The sequence below is a fragment of the Lepidochelys kempii genome, chromosome 3 (genome assembly GCF_965140265.1).
Source record: "Lepidochelys kempii isolate rLepKem1 chromosome 3, rLepKem1.hap2, whole genome shotgun sequence".
Taxonomy (NCBI): domain Eukaryota; kingdom Metazoa; phylum Chordata; order Testudines; family Cheloniidae; genus Lepidochelys; species Lepidochelys kempii.
The window spans coordinates 188,080,412-188,095,204 of NC_133258.1; the positions used below are offsets into that span (position 1 = coordinate 188,080,412).

The window sequence follows — 14,793 nt, forward strand, 5'->3', positions numbered from 1 at the left end:
ATTCCACAAAAACAGTTCTCAGTCAAGAAAAGAATGTTACATTAATTCTGAAGGGATCCTTGCTTCTATAGGATCCACACATGGTATTTCAAATGGCAGAATTAAATCAAAATGTTTGGGGACACAACTTCTGATGTATGCTTGCACCAAATGTTCACTGCTTTCTAGGTAGTTTCAAGAGTTGCAGTGCCCAGGTGCAAATCTCAATTGTGAAACTAGAAAGCAGTATACTCAACACTCCACCAAAAGATTAATATCAAGAATATGTTGCAGCTGAATACCAGAGAAAACACAATATATGTGGAACAGTCTTCCCAGTGTTGTAGATAGGACTAAACACAAGAAAATTTAATGAACAATTCTGGATTTGTAATGGAAGGGATTAGATGACCTTTTTCATCTGTAATTTGTTATTCTATGTCATTTACTGAAGGTGAATACCTCCCTCCTCCCCTCCCACCCCAAAACTAAATCTAAAACTGAGAGAACATGCTAATCTGTTCTATAATTCTATTAATATCTTTAGAAAAATGTTGTCAACCATTCCAGGCTTTCGTATTGTGTTAGAGATTCACTACCTCATGGATATGTAGAAAGTTGAGTTCTGTAAAGCTCCTATACTAGAAATACCACAATTATGATCAGTATTCTTTTACTATGGTGAACTATTTCCTTCAAAATTCTAAAGAATAATGCCATTCACACCAATATACCTTCCCAGATCTTGTATTATGTTTCACTGTTAGCTACATGACCTCATTAGTCATTAATTTCCATTTTCATGACCTTCATGAATGAATCCAGGTGGGTAGTGGTCAATATAGGGATAGTAATTAATGGGAGGGCACAAGAATCCAGATACCTAATAACTTTAGTACCATTCTTATAGTGTATGCTAAACTGTGTAGACAGTAAATTTATCTGGTTAATTAGAAAAAGAATATAACTGAAATAAATAGTTGTTCTTGCACTTGTCATTGAGAAGCATTTTGCATTTATTTGGCACATATAACAGTAGTAGCAGCAGCAGCTTGCCCTTGGTGCTGATTTCTGACTACTCTAAAATGTCTCCTCTGAGCCAGAATACACTGGCTGTTGCTGATCATGCTGTGAGACACCTGCACTGGCTACTAGGCTTGTCATGATGCACAAAACCCTACCATCTTCAGCTTGACATTGTGCAAGTTATAATTATTCATCCAAATGAATATGTCAAAGCAGCAGCAGCAGACCTCTCATCAGAGAGAAAGAAAAATACATCAAAACATTATCAACCCAGCAGGAAGACAGGGACCATAAGGAAAATTACCCATTTTTAATATGGACGCCATAAAGTCATGTCTATTTTTATTCAAAAAAGGAAAATAAAGATCTTCCAAGTTTCATGTCCATAAGCACTAAAAAGAACTTGAAATAGGCAAAAGCAGACTGGAAAAAAAAAAGAACCCAAAAAACCAATTACCTGAAATCTATTTATATTCCCTTTAACAGGAGTTTGTATTTGTATTATAACAGTGACATTTCTACTGCTTCAGTTAAGGGTCTTGTCAGTGTTTCCATTAACGGTGACCTACACATGTTAAAATTAAAAACCTATCAGGATTAGAACTGTATGTTGAATACCCAAAATATCTAGAGCAGGGCAAGAGTCACACTCTGTATGTCTTCCTTTTTAGTCTTCTTAGGTACCAAAATATTCAACCATACCAGGAATTGCTGGATACTGCTCCAGGCAATATCCTAACAAGTCCTATGCTAAATCACCAACTTGCTGGAGCCTGAATTAGGCCTACAAGTTTAATTCTATACATTCTGAAAAAATGTGTGATTTTCTGTTTTTCTAAGTGTTATATCCTGCTTCCAACCCCCAAATACATTTTTGCAAAAAACTGCCACTCTGATAGATATAAGCAGACTCCATTCTCCGGCAAGGCTCTACAATTGATGCGAATGTACCAGCATACTGCACAGTACGTTGGGAGCTTCATTCAGAATTAGAGCAGACTATCTGCAGTTGGAATGAATTGTCACTTGTTGCAAAGACAGAAAAAGAATAAGTTTATAGATAATTACACTGTGAATAGTCTCTCTTATCCCAGTTGCTTGGAATATTCAGTACCTAATTCTAATCTCAATACATTTTTCCACTTTAAGGTAGTGTAGGTCACATTGACAATGCCAGACTTTCACCTGCTTGCAACATGAATGTAAACATTATCAATTTTAACTTGTCAAACAAGGTTGATTCTTGGGAGGTTTGTTTAAAACCATTTTTATCTTTTAAGTTACTCCAGGTGGTAGTTCTTAAGGTTATCAGCAGCAAACTATCAGAGCTGAAATTTATTGAGCATATTTGTGATGCTTTTAACTTAAGTCAGCTTATATTTTTCAGTCTATCAAAAAAAAATCAACTCAAATATTTTCAAAAGTTAAACAAACATGAATTTACACAGCCTATATGTGGCTTTAAAAAAAGGTTTTGAAAGTGATATATGCATACACAATATAAAAGTCAGTATTTACAACAAGAGCAACAAAGCCGCTACAATTTACAGACTATACAATATGCATGTAAGTTGTTCCAAAACATGTATGGAATCAACCAAAGCTCTGAAAGTGAAAACAAAACTGTGAAATGTCAAAATATATTTATTATTTCCTATATATATATATATATTCTTGCCCAGATCTGCAGTTGTTCCTTCATCAAATTCCCAATGCAATAAGTATGTCATCCTGAAAGTGACAAGGCTCAGAGTTTTGCCACTCAGAAATTATGCGACCATCCTAAACTCGTACTGATACAATCTTTATGCCACACCACAAGAAATTAATGTTTTACATACAGTTGCACACTTTTTATTAATAGGTGGAAACCGTAACTACTTGACACGGACAAGATTTTTTAAATATGTAATATTTACAAAAAACAATGTTTAATTTTATTTAATTTAGGAACAAACATCAAATATTTTCTATAGAGTGTTCCAGTTAATTGTCTGTAAATCCGTTACCAAGAACATGCACTGCTATTGAAGGGAGAGATGCAAGAAATAATGCATGAGAAACATCAGGCCTTCCACAAAAATGGAAAGTAATGGCATTTGGTTCTTAATTAGAACAAATCATTAAACTTACGATACCGTATAATACTCAACTGCTCTTATTAAGCTACATATATTATAAAGAATTTCTATTTGTTTTAGAAAATATTCATCAAGGTTTAGCGGGAGCTTTTCCCCCTGTTATAAGTAATTACTCTCTCATGCATGTATTTCCCAGTATCATTCATAAATATTTGGAGTCTCAGCAGTCCAGTGTGTAAGAGATGGAGTGGGGACTTAGTGCTGACACAGAGTATGTCTACAAGGTTGAGGAAACATTTTAAAAATTGAAAAACCAATGAAAGAAAATTGATTTAAAACTGTGAACTTTGGGGAATTAAATATGAATGCACGAAATATAGCATTTTCCCAAGCATGTGTGAAGGAAAAAATACCAACAAACGGGAAGAGGGGTCAAAACAGTCAAACTTGTTTTTCTTTTTAAATACAACATTACCACAGACCTGTCGTATCAGAAACACAGTGTAAATATATCTTTAAGCTGGTAAGTAAATATAATCTTAGTTATTAGAAAAGGACACAGTATGGATTTTACCTGTGGAATCCAAGAGAGAGCAAATTCAACAGGGAAGTCTACAAAGCAATTTGGTGGTTCTGTAGGATACTGTGGAAAAAAAAAAAAACACTAATTATTGTTGTGATTTGCCAGTGAAGCTGATGCATTGTTGGGGAAAACTTGATATCAGCTGAGAGAATTTGATAAGGACATTTGAGAGCCTCAAATACCTTGAATACCAATGAAAATATGTAAATTATTCCCCAGACAATAATAAAATGTTAGCAGTTACCATTTAAACAAGAAACTTTCATTTACAGAAAAATTTCAGTATAGCAGATTTCATTGAAGCCGGAGAGCTATCAGTTTGTAAAGTGTACAATGTTTTCAAATATACATATTTTTCTAAAAAAGACAAACGAGGAGAATTCAAGATGGAGGAAGAATGTTTCTTCCCATCTTTTCCTCATCCTGTTTAAAGAAAGGCTAATACTTTTCATATTAATATAGGACCAATGAATGGAAGAACCTGCATTTGCATTCCTAAGTTATTTTTCCAGGTTTAGAAATGTTTAACAACTCTTCCCAAGCCTAGGATTCAACTTCCAATTTGCTGTGATACTCACCAATATATGAACAGCAGTATTACCACCTGTTCAAAACCTTCCACGAGTGAAACTGAATTGCAACTGTGTACCACTTCTTCAAAAACCGATAAACTTGGGCGTGTGATTAACATATTCTCATTTTTTTAAAACAATCAACAAGAAAGAATGCCAAGGGAAGAAAAAATAGCCAGAACAAAAATCAACAGGCTATATACAAATATGAAATCTGATTCAATTTCAAAAGTTTAATTCTTTACTTAATCATTCTTTACACCAACCCAATTTATTGCTTTTTGTAAGCATTACACTATGAAATCTGTGAAAGAGAAACTAGGCATCTCCATTTTCTACACAAATAAAAGGAAAAAAGGAATTAATCTCATAGGAATACACCCATTTCAAAGGCACCCACTATCAAAAACGTCATGACCTTGTGACCTAAAAAGTTACATGGCTCAATCCAATACAACTTTTCCAGTTCCACCAACTGACCCTACCAATTCTTCAGAGAATATACAAGTATTACATATACAAAAAAAATGTATCATGATAAGCAAGTGTGTAGTGGGGCTTTTTCTTGAGGGGACAATACCGTGGCCCCTACCAGAGCCCACATGAGAGATGTGATTGTTGGTCTGAACGCTTCTACCACTGCATCCAATACAGCAATGACCCCAATCAGCATGTTTCTCCTCCTTCACCTTACCCCTACCCAAGTCCCATTATATGCTACAGGAAGAACAGGCAGCACTGGAAACCACTAGAGGTATGAGGATAGCTCCTCAACAGTTTAGGAGAAGGTCCAATGATTAGTTGAGAAGCTATGAATGAGGGAGGAGTAGGGGCAGAGACCAAAAGAAGAGAAGGACAACTGTTTTCCTCATTAATGAAATGGTGTATTAATTTTATAAGACTTTTCTTTAAAAAGTGAGACCCTAATTAACTGGTTAAAAAGTGGTTCAACCTTATAAAGATGATATAAGTCTCCTTCCATCTTCCCCATAAATTTATCACTAGTCCTGGTGACTTACTGAAATTTTGAACATCAGTTTGTTAGAACCCCTTTTCTGACATGTGAGGTTTGACAGAAAACCTCATCTTTATTATCTGCAAATTTTAGATCTGCTCCAGGTAACTTCCCATTATCCCCTATGGTAAAGAATAGTGTATCGAAATTTTGTTTCTCTGTAATATCCGTATCCTCTTTGATCATTCTCCTGACTCCCTTTTAGTCTATTGGACTACTGACTGATGCATGCTATGTTTATTTTTTTAATAAAAAATAAGTATATATCCATTTGCTGTTTAAATTTCCATTTAGCCCTTCTAACTGTTAAATTAAGTCAGATAAGGTAAGTTCCTTGCTGGATTTCCACTTTTTAAAGGAAACTTATTGCTTGAATATAAGCTTTTGCCTTTTTCCATTTTAATCACACTGGTTTCAGTCACAGTCATGACTTGCAGACAAGTTAAAAAATGAACACCGGGAAAGGAAACTGAAACAACTGGGCAAGAAACATTTCCAGGGTTCTTTCACCTGCAGAAGCAATATATTTTGCCATTTATCCTAGCGATTTGCCATTACATTTTTCATTAAATATTTCATAGCTTACATAAAAGTATACTTGCTGTCCTACAAGTGTAAGAAATTTGATCACAATGCCTGAAATTATGAACAAATTAAGCCAACACAAGTTTTCCATGCTAGGGACCAGCGTCAATCTTGGGACCACAAGTTAAAATCCCAGCAGTGTTAGTCAATGGATTCCTTTGTCTTTTATAGGTAGGTAAAATGAATTCTATGCATTTTTTGGGGGTCTTTCAGATGTGATGGTGAAAACTGTGTTCCTACTTGCTTTATGTGAATTAAAAAAATTCCTATGGCATTTTTTGCCCTAAACGTCTTGGCCAAACTTTTCTCACCTCACAGTATCATGCTGTATTTTGTGCACCAGCTAATTACCAGCCTCTACCTTATACACTTCTACTAAACAGGACCATTGTTTCTACTGTACATCATTTAGGAAAGCATGTTGGTATCTTTCAGTATGAGGCTCTATATAAAAGTAAATAAGGATCCAGAGGGCACAGACCTCATCAAAATGATAAAGAACACAAATTCAATCACACTTCATGTTAAAGTTAAATTTATAAATAGTAAATACAAGTTAGAGATCACCACATTGTAGGGCTGTCAATCACAGTTAACTCAAGCGATTAACTCAAAACAAATTAACTGTGATTAATTGCAGTGTTAAACAATCATAGAATACCAATTTAAATTTATTATAAATATTTTTGGATGTTTTTCTACATTTTCAAATATATTGATTTCAATTATAACAGAATACAGTGTACAGTGCTCACTGTTAATTTTATTGCAAATATTTGCACTGTAATAAAGATAAATAGTATTTTTCAATTCACCTCATACAAGTACTATAGTGTAATCTCTATCATGAAAGTGCAACTTACAAATGTAGATTGGTTTTTGTTACATACCTGCACTCAAAAAAAAAAAAAAAGTAACACTTTAGAGCCTACAAGCCCACTCAGTCCTACTTCTTTTCAGCAAATTGCTAAGACAAACAAGTTTGTTTACAGGTATGGGGTCCTACCTGTAATTCCCTACCCTATAATGCACTTGCACAATAAAGAAATTGCACTACAATATTTGTATAAGGTGAATTGAAAAATTTCTTTTGTTTATCTTTATTACAGTGCAAATATTTGTAATAAAATATAAAGTGTGCACTGTACACTTTGTATTCTGTGTACTAATTAAAATCAATAGATTTGAAAATGTAGAAAATATCCAAAAATATTTAGATAACTAGCATTCTATTATTGTTTAACAATTCAATTAAAACTGTGATTAATTGCAATTACTTTTTTAATCTCACGATTAATTTTTTTAATCGTTTGACAGCCCTATCACCTTGTATTACAAGTCAAATTAAATTACCAATTTAGAAAAACTTTAATTGAATATTTGAGTATTTGCCTAACAAATTATATATAAAAATATATTTGGAGCCACAAACAACCTACCACACAAACTACTGCCGGAAGAATCTTCTTTTTTATCCTCACAAGTGCCTGCTGTAAGGATCGAATTTTTGCTGTATCACCTCAAAACTTCACAAGATGTGCAACTTCAAGCAGCTGATCTACTTCCTGTTATCTGGACATCAGCCCATCACAGAATAGAAAATAAATACTGACAGAAATCAAACCAATTTTGTTAATGTTTTATCCATGACTAAGAGGTGTGTTTTGTACTCAGAAAAGCACCTTCTCCTCTGAAATACAAATTAAGTATGCAAATAAGTAACTTTTGAGTAAGATGAATTAAAGCAAGTATTTTCAGAAGAAAAAGATTAGTCTGATTACATTCAGTAGAATAGTTATCTAGAATCTCAAAAATGTACCCAACTGTCTAAAAGCTAAATGAGAGACAGAAGGCCTATCATTTCAACAGAACCAGATCAAGTTCCGTAACACAAGATTTAGCATCTAGCTCTGCATTACTGAATACTTCTAATTTTGCTTCAGTTTTCAGTGATCCTCAACATGTGCCAGGAATGTGCAACCTAAAAAAAGACAGAGATAAGGGGTGGGAAAAGGGATATAGTATACACCAGGGTTTGAGCAAATTACGGCCTGCCAGCTGTTTTAATCCTGCCCTTGAGCTCCTGCTGGGGAGTGGGGTCTGGGGCTTGCCCCACTCCAGAGCTCCAGTTGGGGAGCAGGGTCGGGGGCCACTCCACATGACTCCCGGAAGCAGTAGCATGGCCCCCCTCCAGCTCCTAAGTGTGGGGGAATCCAGGGGGCTCGGCTCTATATGCTGCCCCCACCCCTAGCACAGCCCCCACATCTCCCATTGGGCAGGAACCGCATGTCTCTGCGTAGGAGCCGGAGAATGGACATGCCGCTGCTTCCGGGAGCCGCTTGAGGTAAGCACCACCTGGAGTCTGCACCGCTAAGCCTCCCCCTGCCCCAGCCCTGATCCCCTTCCCGCCCCCCAACGCCTCAATCCCAGCCCGGAGCACCCTCCTGCACCCCAAACCTCTCATCCCCAGCCCGAGCCCTCACCCCCCCATGCCCCAAACCCCTGGCTCAGCCCTGATCCCCCTTCTGCCCTCTGAACCCCTTGGTCCCAGCCCACAGCACCCTTCTGCACCCCAAACCCCTCATCCCCAGCCCCACCCCAGAGCCCACAACCCCAGCCAGAGCCTGTATCCCTTCACACACCCCAACCCTCTGCCACAGCCCTGATCTCCCCCCCCCCGAACCCCTCAGTCCCAGCCCGGAGCTCCCACCTACACCCCAAACTCTTCATCCCCAGCACCACCTCAGAGCCCACACCCCCCCGCTGGAGCCCTCATTCCCCCCGCCCCAGTCTGGAGCCCCCTTCCGCACCTTGAACTCCTCATTTCTGGCTCCCCCCCGTATCCTGCACCCCCAACCAGAGCCCTCACTCCCTCCTACACCCCAGCCTGAATTTTGTGAATATTCATGGCCCGCCGTACAATTTCTATTCCCAGATGTGGCCCTCGGGCCAACAAGTTTGCCCACCCCGGCATACTTAAATACTAAATATTTGTTACAAGTTTTGGTGCAGAGTTCTTTATTTTTGACTGAACTACACTCTGTCTTCCAAATAGCAACCTCAGGTTTGATTCTAGTGTCTTTATATACTACCCTCACAACATTCCGCCTCTTTCAGACACATAAATGACTAGCTAGTTCATAGGATAAATACTTAAGTAAATATGACTTAATCAGCTAGTTTATTGTAGATGGTAACTAAAAAATTGCCTTGAGGAGAGGATATAATATTTTAGAAATCATAAGTTTATCTGATAATGAGATATGGATGCATTTTGAGGACCTTTCCAAACTATAAAACAGATGGACAAGAAAATATTTAGGGATTTCTTCTAAAGCACTTGGTAACCTTATGAAAAAACATTTAACACGACACAGTACTTCAATCATCTACAATAGAACTTGTCCCCTGAAAATTTCACTCTTCTCATGTTAAAGTAAACATCTAATCCAAGAATACTAGACACAAAATTGTATAATTTCTAGTTGTCTTGAAGACTATTAAAAAAACAATCCAACTCAGTCTTGTGTGACTTATATGCCAGTCAAAACAAAAAAACACCCAAGTACTGAATATTAATGTAAGCATCTACTCCTGGTTTTCTGAAATTTCTTTTCTCCTGCTTATTTAAAATCTATTATTTAGATATCAATTTACAATTGATGAAGGAGAACAGTTCTCTAAATACCCTGGTCTGTATCTGTTACTGACCCTCCTGAGCCCAAACATCCCCACAAGAAACCAACACATACTGACAACTACTTTCAGCCTTTACAGCTAAATTAAACTGAGCCCTCCAACTCTTAATAAATCATTCTTCTTACCAGCAAAAGTCTGGTTTCATTTGCATTCTGCCTTTCTCCTTTCGCTCTACAGAAAGGAAAATAAATTGTTTCCTAATTTCCTTGCCTACCCCCCACCATCCCTCAAAACCAATTCTCTTTCTTTTGAGAACGTCAGCAGTACCTGAATCTGAAAAGTATAAAACCTGGACTAGAAAATTAGGTCAGTTTGACTAGGTCCATCAGGGGTGTGAAAAATCCACCTCACTGACTGGAGTAGTTAAGGAGACCTAAGTTTCCTTGCCCACAGCACTACATTGACAAAAGCATTTTTCCATCAACCTAGCTACCACCTCCTGGGGAGGTGAATTACCTACACTGACAGGAGAACCCCTCCCATCACCGTAGGTAGTTTCGTACACTGAAGTACCACAGCAGCTCAGCATTTTATGCGTAGACAAGCCCAAAGAATGTTGACAATGTGGTCAATGCTAGAACTTCATCATACTTAACCAACATAAGCAGCAGAAGTAATCAGTAGCAGGGGAATGGAGTATAAAGAGAGTGACTGCTACTTCAATTAAAGTTTGTGCAGATGAAATATATCATGTAGAACAAATAGCAGGGAATCCAAGAAAAAAAAGGCAATGACCAGACACAAGTGTTGGAGGATTTTCAACTTACACTTCATACAATTTCTTCTTCAACATGGCAAGTTAATTCAGCTATTTACATAACCAATATTTGATGGGGGTGGGCACAAAAAGAGTACTCAAACCCATTTCTCTATATGGCCTCTGAAGAAGACAAGATTGGACAACTGAACACTTTGATGGATCATAGGAGAGAACGGACAGTATGTGCTCAGGAAATACAAAGGGAAATCCAAGTACTGGTGTTATCAATAGAAACAACATAGCAAAAATTAAGCAGAAGATATTTCCCAAAGAAGATGATATGAATGACTATCACAAAGCTTTCCTTAAAACTTAATGAGCATTCTTTTTCAATGTGTTTAATATGTGTACTAGTGAAAAATCTAAATTCCTATGTCACCAACCATGTTTTATTTATTTTATTTTTTTTTCGCAGCAAGTTTAAATGTCAGACACATTTTTAAAAAGGACAAACACAATTGATCATATCACCACTATAATCTTCTGAAAAAAGAGTTGATTGATGACTATGAATTACAATCTGGTGTGATTGCACTATGTTCTCAGTTGTTAGCATATGAAACTACTGAAATACTAAAACTTACTTTTCTACTAGAAGTCTCTGAGATTTTTAAACTACTGCACTAAAAAGAGTATATAAAAGTAATCAGATACTCAGTAGTGCAATTAACATGATGGCCTTGATCCTCAAAGTAATCATACAGTACAGGGATAGGCTAAAATGTGGTCTTCATTAGATAATACCAAAGAAGAGAGGTATCTGCTCAACAGGAGCAACTTGGTAGATGCTTAGCTATGCTCATTAATGCAGGATTGGATTCCCATGCATCCTCTGTTCTGATCGTCAGATCCTCACCCTTGCTCCAGCCCTTTTACACTAGATATAGGGACAGAGCAACATAAAAGCTCTAAAATCCACAGAATTCCCCCAGAGCTGGAACTGAGGAAGACAGCCACAGGCTGTTCTCTGAAGACCTCCTCAGAAACCTTGGTGTAGGGGGCATACCAGGGGCAGAAAGGTGCATGGGGGTGGGGGAGGCGAGATTCTGAGCAGCACTGCTGTCCAAAGGAAGCTGAGAAAAGGCCGCTACAACTTAGATGGCCTCTTAGACAGCTATAAAAGCAGAAAATTATTTTTAAAAAGGGATAATTGCTAGAAATTGACTTGTCAATCATAGAAATACTGTTTACAGTAGTGGTGGGCAAACTTTTTGGCCTGAGGACCACATCTGGGTATGGAAATTCATAGATTCATAGATATTTAGGTCAGAAGGGACCATTATGATCATCTAGTCTGACCTCCTGCACAATGCAAATTGTGTAGCGGGCCATGAAAGCTCATGAAATAGGGGGTTGAGGTGTGGGAGGGGGTGAGAGCTCTGGCTGGGGATGCGGGCTCTGGGGTGGGGCCAGAAATGAGGGGTTCAGGGTGCGGGAGGGGGCTCCAGGCTAGGGGTGGAGCAGAGGGGTTTGGAGTATGGGAGGGGGCTCCGGGCTGAGGCAGGGGGTTGGGGTATGGGAGGGGGTACGGGCTCTGGGCTAGGGGTGTGGGTTCCAGGGTGGGGCCAGAAATGAGGAGTTCAGGATATGGGAGGGGGCTGCGGCAGGAGGTTGGGGCACGGGAGATGGTCGGGGTGAAGGCTCCAGGTGGCGCTTACCTCAAGCAGCTCCTGGAAGCAGTGGCTTGTCCCCCCTCCAGTTTCTGTGCGGACGGGCTCTGCATGCTGCCACCATCTGCAAGCACCGCCCCTGCAGCTCCCATTGGCTACGGTTCCCAGCCCATGGGAGCTGCAGAGATGGTGCTTGGGGAACTCCCTGGCTGCCCCTATGCGTAGGACCCGGAGGGGGGACATGCCGCTGCTTCCACGAGCCACGCGGAGTGGAGCAAGCCCCTGACCCCGCTCCCCAGCTGGAGTGCCGGAGTGGAGCAAGCTCCTGACCCCGCTGCCTGCTGGAGCTCAAGGGCCTGATTAAAATGTCTGACGGGCCGGATGTGGCACGCAGGCCGTAGTTTGCCCATCCCTGAGTTACAGGTATGAAAAGTTGTCTCTTATCCAAATGCAAAATCTCTGTCTCTAACTTGATGAGATTCATGTAGCAACCCCTCTATGAACATTAAGGCAGGATTACTTCACAAGCGCAGAAGATAGAACATTTGAGACAAGTTATGGTGACAAAAAGGTATCTGCCTAGAAAAGTAAGTGTGAAATATTGTTTATCATCAGCTTTAGAGAAGCACTGCTTCCTAGAAAGAAGGAGGCAACACTCTGGTGGAAAATGGGACGGGGTGAACCAGAGTACGATAGGAATTTGATCTACCTGGATAACTGAGTTTTCTACGTCTTGCATCTTCTTCTGGGTCTTTCAAATAAACAGTTTTTGCACCAATTCAAAAATCTTATATGCTATTTATGTAGAATTTAACAGCTATTCTGCCATCTCAGATTTGAAATTCAAATCTTCAAAATTTTTGTTTTTAAACAGAAAGAAGGAACAGTCTTTTCCCCAACCTCCTTTAAGAAATAGCTGCACTGTTCTGCAAAAATGTTCAAATAATGAAATTCAGTCAGAAATTTTCACCACTCAAGTACAAGGATAAATTACTGAAGGTAAGAACATGTAGAAGGGAATGCTATCAAAACAGGCCAATTATTTAGCCTAAAAACGCTGAATGTTTTCTTTTTACCCAAAGACCCCACTGTAGTCTCCCATACCTACTCTTCATCTCCACACATTACACAGTAAGTGGCTAAAGAAGCAACCTAACATTCTTTAACACCTGTTACAGGCTTAGTCTTCTGACTGAGTGATCATGAAAAATGGTTACTAACCGAAGCCTGCGTCATCTCTGGCTTGTTGGGTGATGGCGTAGTGGGATGCAAACGTATGGACTGAGGACCAGGTCGCTGCTCTGCAGATATCCTTGATTGGAACCTGCACCACAAACGCCGCCCATGACACCTGCACTCTCATAGAGAGTTTGTTTGAAGGAGCTGGGACTTTTGCCAGGTCATAACAAGTGAGGATACACAATGTGATCCATGATGAGATTCCCTGGGTTGACACTGGACTGCTTTCATCCCGTCCACAATGGCTATAAACAGTTTAGTGGTCTTTCTAAAGGGCTTGGTTCTCTCTATATAGAAAGCAAGTGTACATCTCACATCCAGCGAATGGAGCCTCTGTTCCTCCCTGCTTGCATGCGGCTTAAGATAGAAAACTGTGAGGAAGATGTCCTGATTACTATGAAATTGTGAGACCACTTTCGGAAGAAATGACGGGCGTGGCTGCAGCTGCACCTTGTCCTTGAAAAAGACTTTGTATGGTGACTCAGAGGTAAGGGTCTGGATCTCTGAAACCCATCTAGCCAAGGTGATGGCAATAAGGAAGGCCATCTTCCAGGACAGATTGGCAACATGCTCTTTGGTCTGTGGCTCAAACGGGGGCCTCCATCAACCTCGTCAGAACCAAGTTTAGATCCCAAGGAGGCGTGGTTGTCATACTGCAAATAGAGTCATTCCAACCCCTTCAGAAAGCGGCCAGAGATTAAGTTTCAGAATACTGACCGGCCGCCCATCCAGGGGTGAAATGCAGAGATCGGAGCTAGATGGACTCTTATAGAAGACACAATTAGGTCTTCCTGCTTTAAATGAAGCAGTAATCCAAAATAAAGTTCAGTGAGGACTCAGTAGGTGAAACGCCTTTACGCATCAACCAGATCGACAATCTCTTCCATTTTGCCAGGTAAGTGGCTCTAGTCAATAGTTTTCTGCTCCCCAATAGCACCTCACGAACCTATGCTGAACAGGACCGTTCTGCTGGGTTCAGCCATGGAGCTTCCATACCGTCAGGTGAAGCAATGTGAGGTTCAGGTAGAACAGGTGACCAGGATCCCGAGAGATCAAGTCTTGGAACAGTGGCAGGCTGAATGGTGTGTTTACCGAGAGGTCCAGCAGAGTGGTGAACCAGTGCTGGCATGACTTTGAACAGGGCCCTGTGAATGACAGGAGTGGAAGGGAACGCATAGAAGAGCCATCCAATCCAGGGAAGGAGAAAAGAATCCGTGAGTGAATCTGAACTGTGTCCAAGGAAGGAGCAAAACTGAGGGCACTTTCTGTTGTGCCTTGTTGTGATACTAAACTGGGAGGAGTGGTAGATACGCTGGAGGGGAGGGATAGGATACAGAAGGACCTAGACCAATTGGAAGATTGGGCCAAAAGGAATCTGATGAGGTTCAATAAGGATAAGTGCAGGGTCCTGCACTTAGGACGGAAGAACCCAATGCACAGCTACAGACTAGGGACCGAATGGCTAGGCAGCAGTTCTGCAGAAAAGGACCTAGGGGTGACAGTGGACGAGAAGCTGGATATGAGTCAGCAGTGTGCCCTTGTTGCCAAGAAGGCCAATGGCATTTTGGGATGTATAAGTAGGGGCATAGCGAGCAGATCGAGGGACGTGATCGTTCCCCTCTATTCGACATTGGTGAGGCCTCA

At 39.9% G+C, this 14,793-nt stretch overlaps 1 protein-coding gene across 6 annotated transcripts in view; it reads right to left on the minus strand.

The window, feature by feature from the left end:
- The window catches only part of FANCL (FA complementation group L), a 97,491-nt gene that overhangs the window by 50,914 nt on the left and 31,784 nt on the right, over positions 1–14,793 (minus strand). For all 6 annotated transcript variants that reach the window (XR_012158289.1, XR_012158292.1, XR_012158290.1 and 3 more), the window contains exon 7: positions 3,661–3,729. Coding sequence is in view for 2 of the 6 variants with exons in the window: in XM_073339352.1 (XP_073195453.1) it covers positions 3,661–3,729 (69 nt within the window). In the remaining 4 variants the exon portion in view is untranslated. The remainder of the gene's footprint in view (positions 1–3,660; positions 3,730–14,793) is intronic.